Source organism: Elgaria multicarinata, chromosome 8 (genome assembly GCF_023053635.1).
Source record: "Elgaria multicarinata webbii isolate HBS135686 ecotype San Diego chromosome 8, rElgMul1.1.pri, whole genome shotgun sequence".
NCBI lineage: Eukaryota > Metazoa > Chordata > Lepidosauria > Squamata > Anguidae > Elgaria > Elgaria multicarinata.
The window spans coordinates 7,815,615-7,838,915 of record NC_086178.1 but is presented as its reverse complement, the minus strand read 5'-3'; the positions used below and the strand labels follow the sequence as shown (position 1 = coordinate 7,838,915).

Below are 23,301 nucleotides of genomic sequence, written 5' to 3'. Positions count from 1 at the left end.
GCAAAAACATTCATTTCCAGAGAGAGTAAGAGCGTGTAGACATCGAAACAAAATGAAAACACACCAAAAAAATGTAAAGCCCTTCTCAGGAAACCATGCAGCATGGATCATGTTGCTAAGCTTCACAAGCTGTAGATGTACAAAATAGAAAATGAGCCACACAGAGACAACAGAGTCCAATAAAACTATTTTATAAATAAAAACACATAGGATGGTTTCAATTTATATAAAATCAGGGGGAAGGAGGCAATATGTATGACAAGATAGCACCAAAGTAGGAAGGTGAGAGTTGAAGAAAAAAGATGATGATGTAGAACCAGAGAAGGGACCAGAAAGAGAGGAGGAAGCAAGTCAGGATGGCACTGAAGCACCAGGAGGACGAAAAGAAGGGCAGGCAACACGAGACAGAGATCACGAGCAATAGCCTGAATAACCAGCTATTGGCAGGCAGAAAGAGGGCAGCCCAAATGGCAGAAGGTGTGAAAGAACAAACAAGCAAATGAAGAGAGCCAAGTGGCACAAGTGTAGATTTGAAGAACTGGTAGCACAGTTCTTGGATAGAACACTAGCAAACAGGAAGGCGCATGAGCCGATGCTGGACTGGAACTGGAAAGGAAAGCAGGAATGAAGATACATTTCAATTACCAAGAACATGTCCTGATAGTACAAGATAATCCAAACATGGTTGACATTGGCACACAGGACAATGTACATGTCAAAGAGTGCCCATAAGAGGGCAGAAAGGCCAAGTCTGATGAAAGACAGAAGGGGACTTGAATGTACCGTCTAATGGATGCTGCACAATCCTTATGCCACTAAGAGAGGGTGCAGCTCCCAACCAGCTCCTTCACAGGAGCACAAAAGCATGGGGTGTTTTGAGTAGCTAAAGATGCGGTGTGACAAATTGTGCAATTGCTTGTGCAGGAACAGGGCCAGGGCACGACAGGCAAGGACTCTGGAACTCTTAGCTAAACAGATCCCAACAGTCGCGATCACGGTAACTACATCTTCACACACGACAGCTTCCTCTATGAAGTCATATCTGCATTGGGAATGGCTTGAAAATTGTATAAAGTCCTACACAGCAAAGTTTATGTATGTACATTGCAGTTTTGCGTGACTGCGTTATTGCAGAGTCTCCACATGAAGATTTAATACATTTTGCATTTCATGTGTATTGTGTGCGAGTGAACAAGGAGGATGGGCTAGGGTTCACTGAGGAGTGCAGGATGGGAGAGGTTTGGCTTATAAAGGGCAGGGAGATTAACTAGAAGCCACAAGGGAAGGAGAGCAGCTATGGCAAATGAAGATGCCCCAGGAATGCTGGAATCCCTTCCCTCCACTGTTTAGCAAACGGAGAAGTTTCCAAAACAATATATTCTCCCCATCTGGTGCCAGAGTGTCTACTCGGGGACAGGACTGCAACCAATGCAGTTTTCCAGAGACCCTACTTATATCTGAGACCCCATAGAATCACTGGGCTGGAGGTTGTTGATCCCTTACTACTTTTAAGTTCAAACCTGCTGCTCTTTCATTCATAATGGAAGGGGAAAGAGACAGTAAGTAGTCCAAGTGTCAGCTAAGGTAAGCCGAGCAAAGGAGGGGGACACACACCCTGCTCTTTTCTACACACACCTTCCTCGTTCTTTTTTCTCGTGTGCTAGAACTCAGGAGTTTGTGGACAGCTCAGCTCCCAGAAGTTACATTTTTAAAATCTCTTTGTTCCCCACCACCACCCTGAAAGATAGGCAGTATCCTATTCAAGCCCCACTCAGCATTGGTTTTGAGGTGGATACTGACATGACAGCTAGCACACAATGTGATGAGCTGAATTAGTGTGGCTGCAGCCTACCCTGGGAACATTCATGGTGAACCTGGTCAAACCAGGTCCCTCTAGATAGCTCTACGAGGTCCACACACACACACACACACACACACACACTTAAGTGCCTGGTAAACAAGATGCAGTAGGGCCACTGGTAAATAACCCATCTGTCTGTGGTTGACAGGCAAACAAATCAAAGGGAAGAGTATGAGATGACAAGAGCAAAAAGCTACAGGAAAAGCAGATGCCCACCCAACCTCAACCCCGGTCCTTAACACTAGCCACAGAGCTGTAGTTGGGCAATCTGGTGGCATGGAGTGCAATAAGCACGACTCTCATTACCATGGTAAAGGCATTAAAAATGTGCATTCCATGATTTAAAAAAAGAATTCTGCACCAAGGGAATCCCATTTCAGCAAGAAAATATTACTTCTGCAACCCATATTGTGCAGGTTAAGACCATTTGCATGATTTCTCTCTCATTTAGCACAAGCAACATTCCCTCGATTTCTGATGTTCAGGCGGAGTGTCATTGCTCATGCAGCCAAAATGCCACCAGCCACACGTAAGAGTAGGGCTGCCGTCAGTAGCTTGCAGCTTTGGGCAGGTGGCAAGGCCCACTGCCAATGCCATCCTCGTCCCACCCACCCCACTTTTCTGGCTTAGTACTCAAAGCTGTCAGCTGGCTGGATTTAACCACCATTTAAATTTTTCCAATACGAAAAAAATCTACAGAGGGGAAAATACTAGGGGGGGGGGGGATCAAAAACAACCCATTGAGGACTGAGCATGATCAATGGCCACAGGAAGTTGACCGGCTGTTGAGAAGAAAACTGTGAGGGTTGGGGAATGGAATGAAGTACTGAGAGGGGAACAGAAGCACTCCACGCTGCAACACTTTTGTTGCAAGTCCTACTTGTTTATTTCCTTGCTATGGAATGGAGCACTCCTCTAGCTCACAGGTGGGGAAAAAAGCCCTGCCACTCTTCTCCTAAGCATGTGCAGAGAATATTTGGGGGCGATCCTCTGGCCCATGGAATACACACATACACACGGCAACTCTTCTGCCTTTGCCGATTTCAAAAGGCTTTGTCAACATGCTTGCAGGTTCATCTTCACAACCATGAAGATCCAGAAAGTTATTTTGCTAAAAATAATAATTGGAAGCTGATTTATGAGGCCAACAATGTTTTCAGAATCGTGGCATACCTACAGAGGGGTTCATTATGTTCACAACGTCCCAGAAGGAAAAAAAAACCACACCATTGTGCCAGCAATAACTACATCCCACAGAGGTTAAGTCTACCACTACTTAAGTGATAAGCGACCATCATTCTCTCTCTCTTTCTCTCTCTCCCCTCCCCCACTCTCCTCCCTTTTTCAGTTTCGGGATTGTTAAAAGAAAACAAAAGTTGAGAGAGAGACATAGGTCTCCAGGGGGAAAAAGAGACGAGAAAGCACCACTGTACGCTGATCCGGGTATACGTAGTCTGGATGCATGAAGCTTAAACAAAACAGTGAATGGGACTGGGGATGGAAAGTGACTCAAACATTTCATCCAAAGAGACATGAGCTACCAAAAGATGGATCTGCATGCAAAAAGGCGATGGAGAAGAAACACAGCAAGAAGATGGACCCTTGGTCTGATCCAGCATCAGGGCACTTCTGATGTTCTTAGGACTACGAGTGCTGGTGTAGAAAAATCCTGGGTTTTGGAGACAGGGTTTTTTTCCTTTGTATTTACTTTGTGGTGATGTAGTGTATTAGGAAGCATTTTCCAGGAGGAGGGGGCGACACTTGGAGAGGACAGCCTGGCTATCGATACAGTGGGTTGGGCACGCTCGTTACTGGCCCCGATTAAGACGAGGCAAAGAATCGAGGCGGGCCGTGAGCATCCCAAGCAACTTCCGACAATTCCTCAGCAAGGGCCCTCATCGCGGTTAGGGAAGTCCTGCCCTAGAGAGCAAGGGGAAGTCTCAACTGCCTGGCGGAGTGGGTGGGGCTCGCCTTCACCCCACCGCTGCATGTGAACGGCCACCAGGTTGCTACATTTATCCGAGGACAAAACGCAGTCGGATCTTAGCCCTGCTCCCTTTCCGGGGCTATGGACAAGGGGTGGGGTGGGAGGCATCTTCCACCTGTAGGAAAAGAAGCCATCTTCGTACTGAAAATCAAGATCAAGCGAGCTTTTGCCCTTCTGCTCCACGGGAGGTTTCTGCCCAAGTGCCTGCCCGTAGGCCTCGGCGTCTTCCTCTGTCGGGGGCCGGGGGGAGCCAAACCACCACCACAGCACGCTGGGGCTCTCCCCACCGCGGGCGGCCAGCTCAAAGGAAGTCAAACACCCCGTAATTCTTGGCTGCTCGACAGAAAGGGACACAAAAAGGGGCGAGAAGAAAGAGGGCATGTGTTTAGGGCAGGAGCAGTGAGCCGGCGGCAGAAAACACAGGCGAGCAGCAGAGGCCCCAGGCAGATGCGGATTAATGGGTTAGAGAAAGGGTTAAGGGGGGGGGGGGTTGGCGCAAGCAGGGCCGGCTCGCCTCCGCAGTCAAGTCCGGGGTGGTCAGGAGAGGCTGCTGGGCCCAATCGCAGGCAGGGATTAGAATCCAAACGTTTAGTTCAGTTTATTTGTTTCCCTTTTCATAATTACCAAGACCAAAAAACAAACGAAAAACAGGGGGTGGGGGGTGGGGGGGGAGGCATCCCACACAGATTGAGGCCGGGCTGTTCCTCGGAGACAGACCGGTGGGGGCAGCAAACAGACAGGGGCAGAGGGAAGGGCGGCGTTTCACATTACATCCACAAAGAACTCACTGGGGTTGCCCATGGCCATTCGGAATGACTGTCTACTGGCCGTCAGTTCAGGGGGCACAGAGGCCAGGTCTCGGCCCGGGGGAGCCCCCGGGGGGCCCAGGGCAGAAGGCGGCGGAGGCATCAGGAGCATGGGGGGGCTGTAGAGAGGCGGGAGGCCGGGGGGGCCGTACGACTGCTGGCTGTGATGGCTGCGGATGCTGTGGGCCATGGAGTGGTGGCTGCGCTGGCTGGTGGGCACCGAGCGCTCGCTGGCCGCTCGCTCCCGCCGCATGCTGCCGCGGCTGGCGTGGTCCGACTCGCTGCCGCTGCCGCCCGACTTGGACTCCCCAGCCTTGGGCTCTCGCTCCTTCCTTCTCTCGCTGCCGCTGCGGTTCGAGCCACTGCTCCGACTTCCTGCACAGGGGGGAGAAGTTGGGGAGGCGACCGTTAGGGAGGGTTCTTAGCTGCCTAAGAGGGGTGGGGTGGGGGTTGTCACGTCTAACCCTACTGCCCCTGTTTCGGGAGAAGATGTTTCAAGTAATCAATCAGAATCAGATTCAGAACTAGAAGACGCAGCGCCAGACACCAGCCAGCCTGTACCCGTGGGGGAGGAAGCTCACACGGGCGATTCCCCAGTTGGGAGTCAGCCCCCTCCAGAGTTTATCTCCTCAAGGCCAAATCCTACACACTCGGTGGGAAGTGAGCTTTCTTCCGGGGGTGAGCGTCCCGTCAACCTAGCTGATGCTAGGGTCCTCCGGAAGCTGAAACGCACATAGCAGAAGGAAGGCGTGAGAAGGTCCGAGAGATTACACCAGAACCTGCCACAGCACCAGGTGCTCTGAAGTTACGGGCGTTTGAGAAGTAGCTTCTTATTCTTCTTGAACAGACAATTGTCTTGCTTAGTTTGCATAGTTTTGCCTAGGGTGACGCTTCCAAGAGGCTAGACTCTATGCAGGTAGAAGAGACATTTATTGCTTAATAAAAGCTTTGTGGGTTACTTAGCAAGCCTCGTCATTGCCTCCCATAGAAAGTAAGAGCGTTCTGAGAAACACAACGGGTGTGCGTAGAGGGACAGGGTCACTAGAACAGGTATGAAGAGTCTCACAGGAAGCTTGCCGGATCAGACCCAAAGTCTACCTAGTCTAGTGTTCTGTTACAGAAAATGGCCAGCCAGGTACCTTCACATGCAAGGCACAAAGACATTAGTGCTCCTTTGTCTCCCCAGCATCAGGCAGTCCTCTGTAGACAGAGATGCTATGTACTTACACCAGCTAATAGCAGTCAATAGGTCTACTGTCCATGAATTTATCTGTTCCTTTTAAAAAGCTTTGGGGGCTTAACATGTGCCATCATCCAGCCTCTGTTAAGTTCATTGCAGCAATTAATTATTTTAATTTTTTTGAATATATAGGGAAAGCCCAGGAACTAATCTGTTTTGATCTACTTTTATAGATGCCTCCTGCTTCAACTTTGAATTTAAAACTTTCATTCAGGCCAATGTGGTCTGAGTATTTCACAGCATCCAGTCCAAGTATATGGTGAGCTTATTTGAAGTGAAGTTAATGGGATTTTTGCAAATAATGGGGAAAGACCAGTAAGATGTAAGATTAATATTTCTTGATTTTATCCCCCACAAACACACATGTCCCGAGTGATGCTATTTTTGAGACTGGATGTTTTGGATCTATACTGAAATCTTGTAAATCTGCCACTGAAGAAGATTATCCAGCCAAAACACATTTGGCAAACAGCAACACTGCATTCTACAGACTGTCCCTGTAATTTGAGACTGTGAAATTTGCAATAAGTAGTGAAATGTTTTGTCTGTCCTCATAACTTGTATATTCCAGAGAAGTTGGTTCAAAAATTGAATTGTTGCACAATTTTAACTATGTTTTTATAAATTATTTTTGGAAATGTTGTAGAAACCTTATTGTTTCTACTGTCAAAAATTTGATGATTTCTCCTGATCTCTTATATTCATTTGGTTTTATATCGACCAGGAAATTATCTTCTTAGTTTTAACTTAAGTTACTCACAGCTTCTGTTCCCTTGCACCTATCTTACCTAATGTACTATTTCTGACCTGTGTCCATGGGGCACCGCCACCAAATATGTCATCTGGCTCAAAGAGCATTTTCTCAGGGAGAGCACAGTGGAGGAAGGAGCCTCATAAAAGAGCCCCCCCCTCCCAAAAAAAAATTTGTTGGCTGCTCCTTAAAGCCATGTCAGCTCTTGTGAAGGGAGGGTAACTATAATCCTGCAAATGTGCCCAATACCAGATGCAACAAAATAGCAACATCTGGGCTTATGAGTGTCACCGAGCGAGCAAGAGAGCGAGCGTAGTCCTCTGGAAATATGCACAAGCATATCTTAATGAACGTCCGCATTCAGAGGTAGTATATTTCTGAACACAGTTTACCGGGGACAAACAACAGGGGAGGACAATCGCCTTAATGCCCTGATTGTACGTCGTCTGCAGCAAAGGCTATCCATGGCTACTAGCCCTGATGGTTGGGTGCTATCTCCAGTATTCGAGGCAATAAGCCTGAGTGCACCAGTTGCTGGGGAACATGGGTGGGAGGGTGCTGTTGCACCATGTCCTGCTTGTTCATCCCTGGCCAATGTCTAGTTAGCCCCTGTGTGAACAGAGTGCTGGACTAGATGGACCCTTGGTCTGATCCAGCATCAGGGCACTACTACTACTACTACTACTACTACTACTACTACTACTACTACTTCTTCTTCTTCTTCTTCTTCTTCTTCTTCTTCTTCTTCTTCTTCTTCTTCTTCTTCTTCTTCTTTATATAGCACCATCAATGTACATGGTGCTGTACAGAGTAAAACAGTAAATAGCAAGACCCTGCCGCATAGGCTTACATTCTATTAAAATCATAGTAAAACAATAAGGAGGGGAAGAGAATGCAAACAGGCACAGGGTAGGGTAAGCAGGCACAGGGTAGGGTAAAACAAACAGTATAAAGTCAGAACAAAATCAAGTTTTAAAAGCTTTAGGAAAAAGAAAAGTTTTTAGCTGAGCTTTAAAAGCTGCGCTTGAACTTGTAGTTCTCAAATGTTCTGGAAGAGCGTTCCAGGCATAAGGGGCAGCAGAAGAAAATGGACGGAGCCGAGCAAGGGAAGTAGAGGCCCTTGGGCAGGCAAGAAACATGGCATCAGAGGAGCGAAGAGCACGAGCGGGGCAATAGTGTGAGATGAGATGTTCTTATGTTCTTATCTGGCTGGCCTCCGCCGGAAGCAGAGTGCTAAACTAAGGCGATCATAAACTGATCCAGCTTATATTTCCATGTATTTATATTTTCACTGATATCCCTCTTTACCAGCTTCCATAAGCTGCCCCAAGCAGCTTACAACTAAAAACCGTTTAGAAAGAGCCTTGCGACACTTTCAAGACCAGCACATGTTTTGTTAGTCTTTTATTATGACTACATGTACATCCCACCCTTTTTTCCTCTTGCAAGGAACCCAAAGCGGCTCTCATGGTCCTTCTCTCTGTTTTATCTTCACATCAACCCTATGAGGTAGGTCAGACCCAGTGAGCTTCGTAATCGAGCGGGGACCCAGATCTCTTGAGTCCTAGTCCAACGCTCTAACCTCTACACCACACTGTCTCTCTTTAAGGTCCCACAAGACTCTCAGTTTTTGCTGCAGTAGACTAATATAGCTACCCCTTCAGACATTAGAAGCCATGAAACACTAATTTTAAACAAATTCGTGATCATACAAGAAGTGAAACATTCTCAAAGGAGCAAAAGGCAAATCAATCATCAGATGAACCACAGTTCTACTGAAATAAAAGCACTTAAGCAGTGTCAAACCACCACCAAAGAAGGAGCCAAATAGACCTCCTTGGGCAAGGCATTCCTTGCCCAAGGAGTGAGCTGTGGAACGAGCTCCCCAGAGAGGTTCGCTTGGCGCCTACATTGTTTTCCTTTCGTCGCCAGCTGAAGACCTTTTTATTTTCTCAGTATTTTAACACCTAATTTAACTTAAATTTAAACTCTGCTGTTTTAATTTCATATTTTAAGCTATGGTTTTATCCTGTTCGTGCTTTTTATATTGTATTTTGTACTTGTGTTTTTAAATTGTTGGTTGTTTTATTATGCTCTTCGTGGTTTTAATTTCTGTGAGCCGCCCAGAGAGCTTCGGCTATTGGACGGTATAGAAATGAAATGAAATGAAATAAATAAATAAATTCCATAATGTGGGGGGCTCTGTTTTTCTTTACTTCAGCAGGCTTCTCCGCCCCGAAGAAAATCCTCCAAAGTCTAAGCAGTTCTGACAGCTTTCAGATCAGCCACTAAAGGTTCAGTGGGCCTTTGCCTTCCAGGCCTTGACTATAAGATATTAAAAGGGGATCACAACTGAGCATATATGGGTTGTGTTCTATATGGGTTCTAGCATATTCAAGATCTTTACCCTAACAGACATCAAGGGGAATAAAATCATCCAAAACAGACCTGGCCCATTGCTCCTCCGAGGAAACTCAATTATTCAAACCCCACAAGCAAAGTCAACTACCAGCAGACACCATGTTCTGTATAGTGCAGGCGAACGTTCTGTGCGTGTTCCCGCTGGTGCACATTTACCTTCACTGTGCTGGCTGCCTGCACTGCCCCCTCCATAGCTGTAGCCTGGATCAGGAAATCCGGGATGGGGGTTGTACGGATGGGGTGGTGGGTACTGGTACGGGAAAGCCATGGGCCACGGGGCAGCTCCTGGGTGGGGTAAGGGAGCCAGTGTGTCCTGGTCAGAGGCACCACTGGATCCATCATGGTCGTGCAAGGACAGGCTGGCCATGTCTGCAAAAAATGGGACAGAAAAAGGGCAAAGGTTACTGGGAACAGTAGTAGTTATGCAGGAGGTGAAGGCGCCCTTAAACTCATCTCTCATCTGTTAAACTCCAGTCGGTCTAAAAAGTAGAGTCAGGAGCGACAAATGATATGGGAAGATGATTACAGTGCTTGGAAATTCAAGCTCTGTCAGGCTGCCCATGAGGGTGGGCAAAAGGGAAAGGCTTGCAGAATCTACAGGAGGGCTGCATCGTGTGCCCTTCTACTTCTGCGCACCCAGGTAACAGATTGTCATGTGAGAGCCTGCAAGCCCCGCCCTCTGGGGATTTTCGCTCCACTATCCTCCCTCCCCTCCCCACCCCAGTGCCAAAACAGGGGCCATACTGCCGCAGAGATCGCCGAAGATGTAGTAGCATTGCTCCGAGAAGGTGATCTTGTTGACCGTGTGTCGGATATAGCCGGCCTTCAGCAGGTTGCTGGCATACTTGCGGGATTCTCGCCGGTCTGTGAACCCTTCCACGTGATGGTACAGCCAATCTACCACATCAGACCCTGTCAAGAGACAGAAGCAACAGGGATTCAGCGAGGCAGGAAGGGGCAGCAGCTGGTCTGGAAAGAAGGGAGGAGACATGCTGGGAGTCGGGCTGGCTCAAGCCTCCTGCAGCTGCCCTGGTTCAAGTCACTGGGTTCCATGGCGGTGGGGGGGGCGACCTGTGGCCCTTTGGAAGTTGTTGAACACCGACCAACCTCAGCCCCAACCACCATGGCCAATGGCCAGGGATTGTGGGAGCTGTAGTCCAGCAACACTTGGAACACCATAAGCTCCCCACCCCTGCTCAAGTGGAAGATCCATTCACACGGCGTGTCAAGGAGCCCCACAGTCTCCATGCCCTTACTTGGATGTAAAGCCACTGAGTTCAATGGGATTTACATCAGGTAAGGGTGTAGAAATTAAAGTCAAAGAACACTATTTTATCAGTTGCGGTCTCCACGTTAGCAAAGGAAAACGCCTATGTGAGGTATTATTATCATCGTCATCATCATCATCATCATCCTGCCTTTCGCCTAATACTGGGCCTCAAGGCGGCCTTACAAAATTTAAAACATATACATTTTAAAAACCATGAAAAGAAATATACAAAAGTTAATTAAAAAAAATTAAAATATATTACAATATTAAAACATTAAACATTTAAAACACACGACAATTTTACAAGTCCTTAACATAGACGGGAGGCCCAGATTGTCAGCCTTATACTATCGTATTCTTATATGAGAAGATCCCTCTCCCCAATCACGAGGATTAGAGTTTTAAAAAAGAAAAGGAAAAAAGACTGTAAGCTGAGATTCTGAAGAATCGAAATTCTGCTCCAGGTTCCGTGGATAATTCCACAAGAGAAGCATCTCTGAAGGTGGCAACAGATTTGTGTGCTGTTCTCCAGATATATCCCCAAAGTTAACTTGTCCTTCTTATGCGGTGACACATCATGTGTCTAAAATAAAGATCAACGCCGTTTCTGCTTGGGAGACAGGCTGAACGGCAAGCGCCCCTCCCACCACGCTCCTGGCCCCGTCTGCCCTGGACGGAGGCCAAGTCTTACCAATGAAAGCATTGGGGATGGTGATCTTCAGCCACATCCGGTCACGTACCTCCAAGCCCGACTCTGGCGAGGCCATGGCTTTGACGATGGTGGCCATGTCGCTGTGGATGGACAGGTGAAAGTCATCGAGGCCTGTGGGTCGGACGGAGGGAAGGGAGGCAGAGATGAGGGGGTGGAAAGGCAGAGGAGCACATGGAGGTGCCACACACACAGCGATGGGGGCCAGGCAACAATACATCACAGGCACGCCCTAAACGCCCTTCTGCGTCCACAATCGCTCTCTGAACAGAACCGCCTCCTGGCGGCCCACCTGCCACTGCCTTTTGCCACGTACATCTCATACTGGGTGAAACGAGTTCAGGCCGCTTCTTCCAATCAATCATCCACTGCAGTCTTACCAGTCTGCACTGCATTCCACCCTATTTATCTTTCTAACTTCCTTTTGAAAGCTCAGGGCAGGCCAGCCCAGCCCAGGCACTGATCAGGTACCTACTTGCCTAACTTCCAACAATGCTACGGCATCAGGTGTTCCCAGTATGCCAAAAATATATAGCCTCCGGCCAAAACCCAGTAAGGGGCCACCACTGTCTCCACCATTGCTGCTTTCTGCACAATTCGCATCAGTTCCAACTAATAGTCCCTCCGCTTCTTGCTCCTGAGCGATCTTTCAGAACAGATGTTAAGTTCTCCTATGCTTGTTATCACACTACCGTCCTCCGTCAGCACGGGCGGAGTCATCCATTTGAGCAATACTTGACGTCGTTCTACAACTACTTATCATCTTCGGCCAGCAAGCTCTTTTTACAAAGGACTCCCCAGGGCTTCAGTCCCACGCACAGTCATTATCTCAAGCCATTCTTGGGGCATGATGCATCCCTAGGAAGGACAGCACTCCAACCACCTCTGCATTTCAAAGGCGGCCGCGCTGCTGCTTCCTTATGTGATGGCTTGTCTAAAGGAGATGAGCCAAGATGGTTGCAGGGGTTCTTCTTCCCTTCTTGGAATTCACCCGATTCTCCATGGAGCATATAAATAGACGAGGAGAGCTCAGAATCCCAAGGCAAGCAAGCAAGCCATCGTCTAAACCAGCCTTTCTCAACCTGGGGCACTCCAGATGTGTTGGACTGCATCTCCCAGAATGCCCCAGCCAGCAGAGCTGGCTGGGGCATTCTGGGAGTTGTAGTCCAACACATCTGGAGCGCCCCAGGTTGAGAAAGGCTGGTCTAAACAAACCTTCCTCCTGGCTGCCTCCATGTGCTTCGCCCCTCTAATTCCCCATTTGAATTAACTAGCTTCCAAAGTATTCCAAACGCTTTACAGACAACGAAACAAACACCCCCTAGCCGAGGAGCTACGGGGAAAGTCATATTTTGGGGAGGGTCGGATCCTCCTTCAGACTCTCAGACTGGGGGTTTTGCCCCTGTGCGTGTATTGCTCCTATCAAGCATGGTGTGCAGGTGACCGGAAACCAAGCAGGGGTGGGAAGCACACAGGCACAAAGACTTACGCTCGGTTTCTGGGATGGAGCTGGTGATGGAGGAGCTGGTGGAAGTGATTGTGCTCATGGATGGGCTCATACCGTACGCTGGGTAGGTGCCAGTCATCGCCGCGGTGTGGGAAACCCAGGCTGCTGGGTCGATGGGTCGGATGGGCTCACCTACAGGGAACACAGGGCATGTGAAGAAGACGTTCCCTCCTCCAGAGCCACCCCCCTCACCCACCCAACGCCTCTGGGCGGCCCTGTCCTTCCCCACCATGAGCCGGGACTCACCCGGATCGGAGCATGGAGAGTCTGGCCCAGCCCAGATCCGCTGGGGAGCAACTGGGGGAGAAAGAAGAGGGGGGGGATCAGCAATAGGGCTACAGAGGGAGAAGCTTCTTGATCCTCCCAGAGTGCAGGACACGGAATAACGGGCTCAAGTTACAGGAAGCCAGATTCCGGCTGGACATCAGGAAACACTTCCTGACTGTTAGAGCAGTCCGACAATGGAATCAGTCACCTAGGGAGGTTGTGGGCTCTCCCACCCTAGAGGCCTTCAAGAGGCAGCTGGACAACCCTCTGTCAGGGATGCTTTAGGGTGGATTCCTGCATCGAGCAGGGGGTTGGACTCGATGGCCTTGTAGGCCCCTTCCAACTCTGCTATTCTATGATTCTATGAAGCTCCCCCTGTGGTGGTGGCAAGGGTGGATTAGGAGGCACGCGAGGTATCTGTGGGGTGCTGCTTCCACAGAGGAGATGTGGAGGAGAGGATTGGCTGGCCGCGGGATGACAGAAAGGGGCAAGGGAGAGACAGAGAGGAAAAGACAGCAGCACAGAGGGTCAGAGGAAGAAGCGTTCAGAACCTCCATCACTCTTCCAGACACTCAGACCCCAACGACGCAGTCAGCAGAAAGAAGGAGAAAAGTTTCTCCAGGACTGTACACTTCAAGCTACAGGGGAGGGATCATACCTCACAGCCTCTCTGCATATAGAAAACTAGCATCCCCAGGAAGAGCTAGCACTCTCCCCAAAGTGCTAGCTTTCTAGGTGCAAGGAGTCACCTCTCCACCCCAGTGAAGAAACATTCAAGCACTCAACCTCCACCTGCAATCTTGTACTAGTATAATCCGGGGAAAACATTATTACCTCTCAGTTCTACACAAAATCGGCCTTGAAGCACATCACTAAGCAAAGAAACAAAGAAAAGCGAAGCACTTACTCCTGGGTAATGAGAAGCAGCCCCTGGGGCTGGGATCCCAACACTTGGCAACCGTCAACGTGATGGGCCTGCAGCAGAAACACAAAGGCTGTCACTGCTACCAGCCCCATTAAACCTGGTTCATGGAGTGGGCATCACCTCCGGCCTTCACAGGACAAGTTAAGAAAAAATCCCACCCAGTCCTCCGCCCACTACAAATACTCTTTAAAGCCCAGTCCCGGGATCACCGGAAAGAACAAAATAGGGAAACTCTTGAGAGACTCTTACTTGGGTACATTTAATATTGCAGAAAGGGGAAACCAATTGTCAAGGCCACAGAGCCTGTCGCTTGTCAGTAGCAGCGTGCAAGGCGGGTGACCATCCAAAACGAACACGTAAAAGGGGGAGACAAGGTTCAGGATGCCTGTAGGGAAGTTTATTGTACAAAAGCTCGACACATTTCGGCCTCTTTGTGTTTTTTTAAGGTCTTCTTCAAGGGGTTGTTATAACGTCTGCAGAAATTATTAACAGCAAATCGTCTTGTGATGGCGACTAAAACAAACCTGAGAGGCCGAAACATGGCCGGCTTTTGTACAATAAACTTTTAAGATGTTTTTAGAACTTTTTTTAGGATGTTTTGACAATGTATATTTTGTTTTAATTCAGTTTTATGTATTTTACCGTTTACTGTTGTTCCCCGCCTCAATCAAAATGGAGAGGTGGGTAAGAAATATTTAGTAGTAGTAGTACTTGCCCAGACCCTAAGGTCATCCTCAGGGGTCCTTCTCCGCGAGCCCCTGCCAAAGGAAGTGAGGCAGGTGCCTACCAGGAGCAGGGCCTTCTCTGCTGTGGCACCCCAGCTGTGGAATGAGCTCCCTAAGGAGTTCGCTTGGTACCTACATTATATGCTTTTAGACGCCAGGTGAAGACCTTTTTATTCTCCCAGTATTTTAACAGTCTATAAATAAATTTTAACTGGGTGTTTTAAATTTGTAATTTTGCATTGCTGCTGTTTTGATCTGGTTGAGCTTTTATATTGTATTTTATAGTATGGTTTTATACTGTTGTTTTATACTTTGAATATTTTTAATTTTTGTGAACCGCCCAGAGAGCTCCAGCTATTGGGCGGTATAGAAATGTAATAAATTATTATTATTATTATTATTATTATTATTATTATTATTATTATTATTATTATTATTATTCTACAGCGTCCTGAGACTTGACACCAACAAAATTTCCAGCGCCGTAAAACCGAAATGCTGGGCTGTCTAGAACGGATGACGGCTGGTGACATTCCCTTCGCTCACACCATGAATGTGTAGCCTTGGGCTATTTTTCCTGGCAGAACAGAACTCCTTGCTTTGCGATTTCATTAACTGCCCCCCTCCAAGCATGACGCCCTGGGCCCACGTTGCACAGCCAGCATTCTAAGGTGTCCCTAGACCCAGAGCGCACCGAGAGGGGATTTGCATTATCAAACCACAGCACTCAAGCCTGCATTGCAAGGGGGGGGGCTTGGGACTGAGGAGGGAGGAAAGACCACCTACCCCGGCTTGTGGACGATCTCCCTAAGCACCCTCACCGCATCGTCGTTGCTCATGTTCTCAAAGTTGATATCATTCACCTGCCAGGATAGAGAAAATGTGTGAGCTCCCCAAAAAGCGTATGTGTAATGTACGAACCTACAAAGCTGCCTGCCGCAGAGTCAGACCACTGACCCATCTAGCCCAGTATTGTCTGCTCTGATGGGCAACAGCTTGAGGCCCAGCCTTTCCTTTCCTTGCTACCAGGGTGGATAAAATCAATGTTGTGGGTTTTTTTATTTAAATCGGATTTTTTAAAAAATTTAAATCGGATTTTTTTCAATAAAATGCTTTTTGAAGAAAAATCTATCAAAAGATAGTTTTCTATTTAAGATACATTATAGGCCAAAGGTTATTCATCATGAAATAAGGATTAGTTTTTAATTATGTAGCATGAGGCTGTATATTCATGCCATGTTTATATTTTGGGGGGTAAATGAATTCCATTAATCCATTCGCGATGTCATGCTCTTCCAGAGGTTTCTGTAAGATTATTGGGCAATTTTTCTATCTAGAAGATATTATCACAGCTGCTTGGTTTTACCGTTCGCAAAACTGTGAATGTGTCTGCAGAGATCACAATCCTGTTGTGCCTTTGCAAATCTATGTACACAGAATCAACCCCTGACCTCTGAAGTGCTAAGTTTCAAAAAATTCAATGAATAGAGTGCACTTTTGGGGGGGGGGAGTCACATGACTAATTCAAGTCTTTCTGAGTAGTGATTTAAATCATGATTTGAAGCAAATTGATTTAAATCAAATCCACCCTACTTGCTACCCAAGATCCTTCCAAAGTGGAGATGCCAGGAAATGAGCCTGGGACCGTGGGCATGGATAAAATGTCACTACATCTTGTGGTAGAGAGTTCCATAATTTAACTATGCGCTGTGTGAGGAAGTACTTCCTTTTATTTGTCCTGGATCTCCCACCAAACAGTCCCTTGAATTGGAACTCAGGGGTTGTTATCACAGGATAACAGATACTTTAGACAAGCAGCCTGGCTTTTCCCCTGGAAAGCAAGGCCTCTTGGTTTCTCAGGGTAAAATTTTAAAAAGGGTACCTGCAGCAACATGTCGCCCGGCTCAATTCTTCCATCAGCTGCCACAGCCCCTCCCTTCATGATGGAGCCAATGTAGATGCCACCATCGCCACGCTCATTGCTCTGCCCGACAATGGAGATGCCCAAGAAGTTGTACTTCTCTGCAGAAAAGGGTGCATGCAGTAAGAACATCACCAACCAATTAGCACCATCTAATTAACCCGCTAAATGGATAGGCACCAAGTAAGCTATACAACTTGTTGCTTATGATATCTTTCAAATGACAGAATACTGAGAAAGACTGCAAAAAATCTGGAGAATGGGAGGGTCATTCTAAATAATCTTGTTTTATTGGTAAATTAAAAGGAAACTGATTAAAAGGGGGGTTGCCCCCCAAAATGGTAAAACCCATTTGACATCGCATTACGAAATATTATGTTGTCGACGACAGAAGAAATGCAAGTAGTTTGCTCTTCAGTAATTAGGTCCGAACTAAAATCAAGGTTTAGGGCATGACATTTTAAAAAGGCAAAACCACAACCTGTATTGTATTCAGTGGAAATAATGGGGCTCTTTGTGGGGAGAGGGTATGACAATTACCCTGGCTCTTGCACACGCAGGGGGTCACAACAGCACACTCTAAGAAGAGAAAGGGGCCTCAAAGAAACATTCAATCCCTGGTTTGTCAGTGTCTTTAAAATCTTCTGGAAAGCACCCATGATGGATGAAAGAGTGTTCAGAATTCAAAATGGACACACACACACACACACACACACACAAATTCAGAAATCGTGGCAATACCATTCCAGTGTTTCCCTAGTAAAACAAAAAGGCTGGCAAAAGGGAACAATTTGCAACAGAATCAAATTTAAAAACCAACAATTTTTACCCCGCTGTGCTTATGTTTAGGGGAGCTAATAAGGTAAGATTACGTGTTTTAGGTTAATATCAGTGAATTCTTTTAAAGTTAAACACAGCCTTCTGGTTATATGAACCACTTGGCCATAGAAGAAGCTGGAGAGGAAGGGGCTTGTGGGGGGGGGGGGAACCCACCCAGGTGAACATCTGCCTTGGAAGCCTTCATACACCTCCCGCCTGGGTTGTCGTTGGATCAAAAAGCCTCCAACGTTCTTCCTTGCCCCAATGCTGCACAAATCATCAGCTTCCCCACTTCCTTCCATTTGCCACAGTTTGGTTATGGCTCCAACTTGAGGGTCAAAACATTTCAAGCCGCCCCCTGTACTTACCCATGTTGAGGGTGACTGTGATAATATTCAACGACATGGTAGAATCCGTGATGCTGCTGAAGGACGAGGACTGCAAGAGAAGGAAACGGAATAAAACACAAGACGTAACAACGTACACACCAGCCATGACGGCGACGGCGACAGTCTTTCGATTCAGCAGCTGGGAAGCGGATGGGCAACAGTGCTCTCAAAGGTTCTCTCCCGTCTGCCATCACACCCAGCCCATTCTTAGGATCTGGGCTGAGCCTTAGGATCCGTGAGGCCACTTGTGGCACTGTTCCTTGCCCCAAACACCACCCACCCACCCCTGCAGCATCTCACCCGCTCTATACGGGGCACTTTTTGTTTCCGCCGGCGTCGTTTATGCCTCCTCATCAGGCGGGAGGCGCTGCTCTGCTCTGTGGAGCTGCTGAACCTACAATACAGAGGAAAAGGCAAGATTCACAAGCGTGACAACAGGAAGGGGCACAAAGGCCAAAGGACCATGGAAGATATGACCTTTGGGCCCTAGGAACAAAGTTAGAAGAGACTGGGGAGCCATCTTCTATGCAAGACAGGATCGTCCCATCCACCATCTTACACACACACACACACACACGCAGCAAACACAGATCAAGTGATGCAGTAGAAACCAGCTGAGATGTCGATGCATCACAGAAAGGAGTTCCAAGACCAAACATACCAACTTGGGTAATCGATCCTCCCAGAGTGCAGGACACGGAATAACGGGCTCAAGTTAAAGGAAGCCAGATTCCGGCTGGACATCAGGAAAAACTTCCTGACTGTTAGAGCAGTGCGACAATGGAACCAGTTACCTAGGGAGGTTGTGGGCTCTCCCACACTAGAGGCCTTCAAGAGGCAGCTGGACAACCATCTGTCGGGGATGCTTTAGGGTGGATTCCTGCATTGAGCAGGGGGTTGGACTCGATGGCCTTGTAGGCCCCTTCCAACTCTGCTATTCTATGATTCTATGGAGGGAGCCAAGCCCTCTGCTGCAGGGAAGGGTATTCTACACTATAGGACCAACATGACTCCACGGGGAAATTCCTTCCCCAAGCATGGTGATCCATGCTTGGGGAAGGAATTTTGGGGTCATGCTTGGGGTGATCCTGTAGGAATTGTGGGAGTTTGGGGCAAAAGATTCTGGTAATTAAATGTGGTTAACAATAACTTAGAAGGAAAGGAACCTCTCGTGCAAGCACTGAGTCATTGCTGACTCTTGGAGGGACGCCAGCTTTCGCTGACGTTTTCTTGGCAGGCCTTATAGCGGGGTGGTTTGCCGTTGCCTTCCCTGGCCGTTATTACCTTTCCGCCAGCTAACTGGGTACTCATTTTACCGACCTCGGGAGGATGGAAGGCTGAGTCGACCTGAGCCGGCTGCCTGAAACCAGCTTCCGCTGGAATCGAACTCAGGCTGTGGGGAGAGTTTCAGCTGCAGAAACTGCTGCTTTACCGCTCTGCGCCACACGAGGCTCATATAACAATAACTTAGTATATCTAATATAAAGTATCCATTTCTGTCCTGAAAGCAATTGGGACCACAGAGAATCTGCATTCCCAAGGCAAAGGAACTTTGGTACAGAGAAACCTTTTTCATTTTAGGGCCTCTCTTAGCACAGTGCCTAGGTGCCACTAACAAGATTCCTCGTAGCCTCACCCTGATAATATTTGCAAGAAGTACCATCAACAATCCTGTGTCTGACATCTTATGAGTTAACCTAATGTTCACCTAGGATTAGGATGTCCTTATACAATGAACAAATCACCATATCACACGGTAATTTACATACACAACGTCCAGACATGTCTCAAACTTATTAAGATTGCTTTTAATGGTTTATTGTTTTAATATTTGACGCATTTTATAATGTTGTAAGCTGCCTTGTGAGGGCCTCTGCCCTGAAAGTCAACCAAAAAATGCTTTAAATAAATATTAATCAATAAAAGACAAGTCATTTTGATTTATACATATTAATTCGAAATGCAAAATCCATAGTCAGGCAATGCCTTTTTTTTTTCTTTTTTAGGAACAACCTAATGCAACTGTGGGCAAGGTTTCAAGCTCTCTCTCTCTCAGACAAGGTGTTACAGGAAGCCGGTTGAAGGGAGGGGAGAGGAGAGGAAAGGAGAAACAGGGAGAGAAAAGCTGACTTTATGCAGAGGTCATGAAGTCTGCATGGTCAGAATCTTGAGATGGGATGGAGGAAATGGAGCAGACGTAAATGGATTAGACTTTACTAGGTGTCATGTAGGTTTCAGGTTACACCTGCTGAGTCACACTCAAGCCAGTCCACATTATCAACCTTCCCCCCAACCCTGCTCCTCTCTCCCCCCCCAAACTCCCCACAGCTTGCTTTTTGTAGCGCCTGATAAAAGAGATTTGGAGATCTCGAAAGTTTGCCCACAATTTTGTGCGTAGCTGGTTAGCCCTAATAAAGGCATTGTGTAACTGTGGATGTTGGAATGTCTCTTATTAGAATGTAAGCCTATGCGGCAGGGTCTTGCTATTTACTGTGTTATCTGTACAGCACCATGTACATTGATGGTGCTATATAAATAAATAATAATAATAATAATAATTATAGACCAGCACAGCTTACTTTGTTTTATCTGAAATGCAATTTGAGAAGTTGAGCAGTAAACACTGTATTATTCTGATGTGAAGGGAAGTTGAAAATCAATGGACTAAAAAAATCTTCTCTCAGAAACTGGGTTTCCTTTACCTGCCCTATTCTCAAAGACTTGTTTGTTCATTAAAGTTTTGCCTGGAAAAAAAAATCACACAAGCTCCTTTTATTGCTTCCTGCATGTATCTGGTGAAGACCAGGAAAGCAACTGGTGAAAGCATGGTTTCTCCCCCAAAAGTATGACTTTCTGACAAAAGCTGACCATAAGCAAAACACGGCTACAGAACCTTTATGGGGAAAATTTGTTGGAGTGCAAGTTTACATCAGTCATCACCTTCTCCTTAGTTGTGTCAGGAGAGAGAGACAACATCTTCCTGGACAACTGGCAATGTTAGGCAGAGGAAGATAAAATATCCTTCATCAAATTTACCAAACTCTAAATAGCGGTTTCAACTAGATGACCTCTGAGATATCTTCAGTTCTGTGATTCTAGGTTTCTAATTCCCACAATATGAGTTTTCTATGCTTATTATTATTATTATTATTATTATTATTATTATTATTATTTATTTATTTATATAGCACCATCAATGTACATGGTGCTGTACAGAGTAAAACAGTAAATAGCAGGACCCTGCCGCATAGGCTTACAATCTAATAAAATCATAGTAAAACAATAAGGAGGGGAAGAGAATGCAAACAGGTACAGGGTAGGGTAAGCAGGCACAGGGTAGGGAAAAACTAACAGTAGAAAGTAACAGTAGAAGTCTGCACAAGACTTACAGAAGTCTCAGATGTATGCCTAAAAAAGTAGCAGATGTGAATAAGACAAGCAGGTTTGAACACCACTGTCTCATACAGGTACAATTTTCTGAGAACCAGGAAAGCTGCAGCTCCTTTTCAAGGGCAGACACTATTCCAAACCTCATTTAACTCCCGCAAAGTAAGGAAACACACACTGGCTCAGTTCAGACAACACGTTTCCCAATGGTGGTTTGAGAACCACGGTGGAGTTTTTATACCACCATTGAGAAATCTGTTGTCTGGAAGGGAAATTCCATCCCATGGTGGAGGTGGGTTTTTTTTAGTAAACACTCCATGCTGAATATCCACACTGTGCAATAGAAAGGCACACAGCGGTCTGGATCTCCCGGGAGGTGATGGTGGAGCGCTTGTTGTAGTGGGCCAGGCGGGAAGCCTCGGCGGCGATGCGCTCGAAGATGTCGTTGACGAAGGAGTTCATGATGCTCATGGCCTTGGAGGAGATGCCGGTGTCCGGGTGGACCTGCTTGAGCACCTTGTAGACGTAGATGCAATGGTTGTGTTGCGTGTTGTGTGACGGGTTCCGTGGAGTTTTCTATTGCATTGAGTTGACTTTTCCCACTGGCTACAGAGTTCCCTGGCAAGAGCAGCGCAAGGCGCAAGTTCCGCTCTAGCAGAGCCACCGGGATTGTTTTTTTTGCAGCAATGGCTGATGGGATACCATTGGATGGCCAGGGGAGGAGAGAGAACGGAGGAACTGTCAATCAAATGTCACAATGCATTTTACTCAACTCCAGTCACACAACGGTGGAGTTAGAACATGTTGTGTGGGGAGTACCTCCAAAAAACTCAACCGCTGAGTGGAGTTTTCACACTGTGTTGACTAATGTGTTGTCTGAACTGAGCCACTGTCTGGAACCCACCTATCCTCAGAAAGGAAACTGGAGCTGAAGTGTCTTTATTTGGGATCTTTCACCAACCTGCGGTCACTTTCTCCCAAACCATGCACTCTCCTGTACCTGCTGGTGGAATCATCGTCATCTGAGTCAAAGAAGCTGGTGGTCTCCAGTTCACTACTCATGAGGGTGGAGGAGCTGTCATAGCCACCTAGTTCCCGCCGCCGTTCCCCCTTGGCTGTTCCATTCACCCTGGCTGCTGGAATAAAGCGAGGACAAGGTCAACAGTTAAAGGGACAATCCAGGAGAGGCGGCTTCCCAAAAGTCCAGCAGAGGCGACCAACCACAGATACCCCAGCCTGGAAAAGGAGTTGTGCTTCTAGCACTGGGGATTCACAACCTATTTGGGACTGAATGTGTGTCGGGCCTGGAGATAATGGCATTTTCACAGGGCTCTGTGCAAACTGGGCTACCCTGTGTAGCAAGTGCAAACAATTAAGATTTTTTCTGAATCCGCTCAAAGGGGCTGGGAGAATGGCACGGTCAAGGTTTTGACAGGAAAGGAATACAACAAGATAGCAGCCCATATTAGCAAGCAATTTCCACGGGCAGAAAACTAAGAATCTGAACCCAGCTTTCACTTCAAACCAGATATGGCTCCAAGGGAGGTTCTCTCTCCCCCACTATCTTGTCAGATCACATGTTCTTCTCTGTATTAAAACGGAATAATCAGCCTGCCCATTGGTTTTCCAGCAGGCCTACCCAGATTAATGTAAAATCAAGTATTTTTAAAATGTGTTGATTCCTGTACTAATGTTGTTCCCCGCCTCGATCCAAAGGGAGAGGCGGGTAAGAAATAAATATTATATTATATTATTGTTGTTGTTGCTGCTATTATTATTATTATTATTATTATTATTATTATTATTATTATTATTGGTAACATGGACAGGTGTGTGAGGAGGTAGGCCTTGAAGGGGCATGGGGCTCGTGTAATGGATTACAGGGTGAGACCACAGCAAAGACACTTGGGATGGATGGGGGCGATGGAAGGAGACCTCCCAAGGTACAACGGGGGCCTTGACATGGGTCTGCACTCCCTCTGTGCTTCTGATACCGGCACACGGCATCGCTGTCCAGTGCACAGGCTGCAGACCAGGGCTGTGGGTGGGGTGGGAGACCACCTGGGAGAACCCTAGGGGGGAAAAACCTCACCATGCTCGGGCCCATCTTTCCTGCGCGGCCGTTCCCTCTGTATTGACACCACCGAGTCAGTCTCTGTCTCATTATCCAGGTTCTCTCGACTCCCCCCAGTGTTGGGGCTGCAAGTAAAGACATATAACACTAAACTGTACATGTACAGGCAGGCATCTCCTCCAAGTTTGCTCAAAGAAGCCGGGGGCTTAAAAGAAAGGCTGAGGGGGGGTCAACTCAGAACA

General features: G+C 47.2%; 1 protein-coding gene across 4 annotated transcripts in view; it reads right to left on the bottom strand.

The window, feature by feature from the left end:
- Window positions 1–175: 175 nt before the first annotated feature.
- The window catches only part of DVL3 (dishevelled segment polarity protein 3), a 68,143-nt gene continuing 45,017 nt past the window's right edge, over window positions 176–23,301 (bottom strand). Inside the window, exons 4-17 of one of the 4 annotated variants that reach the window (XM_063131809.1) lie at window positions 23,078–23,184; window positions 21,986–22,118; window positions 17,899–17,992; window positions 17,578–17,647; window positions 16,352–16,491; window positions 15,256–15,332; window positions 13,727–13,794; window positions 12,799–12,849; window positions 12,535–12,684; window positions 11,028–11,159; window positions 9,811–9,978; window positions 9,223–9,435; window positions 4,637–5,029; window positions 176–4,181 (exon numbers count right to left, since the gene is read on the bottom strand). In XM_063131809.1, coding sequence (XP_062987879.1) covers window positions 4,150–4,181; window positions 4,637–5,029; window positions 9,223–9,435; window positions 9,811–9,978; window positions 11,028–11,159; window positions 12,535–12,684; window positions 12,799–12,849; window positions 13,727–13,794; window positions 15,256–15,332; window positions 16,352–16,491; window positions 17,578–17,647; window positions 17,899–17,992; window positions 21,986–22,118; window positions 23,078–23,184 — 1,828 coding nt within the window. In that variant the 3' untranslated portion in view covers window positions 176–4,149. Of the gene's footprint in view, window positions 5,030–9,222; window positions 9,436–9,810; window positions 9,979–11,027; window positions 11,160–12,534; window positions 12,685–12,798; window positions 12,850–13,726; window positions 13,795–15,255; window positions 15,333–16,351; window positions 16,492–17,577; window positions 17,648–17,898; window positions 17,993–21,985; window positions 22,122–23,077; window positions 23,185–23,301 lie in introns of all 4 variants that reach the window. The other 3 variants (XM_063131808.1, XM_063131811.1, XM_063131810.1) reach the window with 3 other exon arrangements.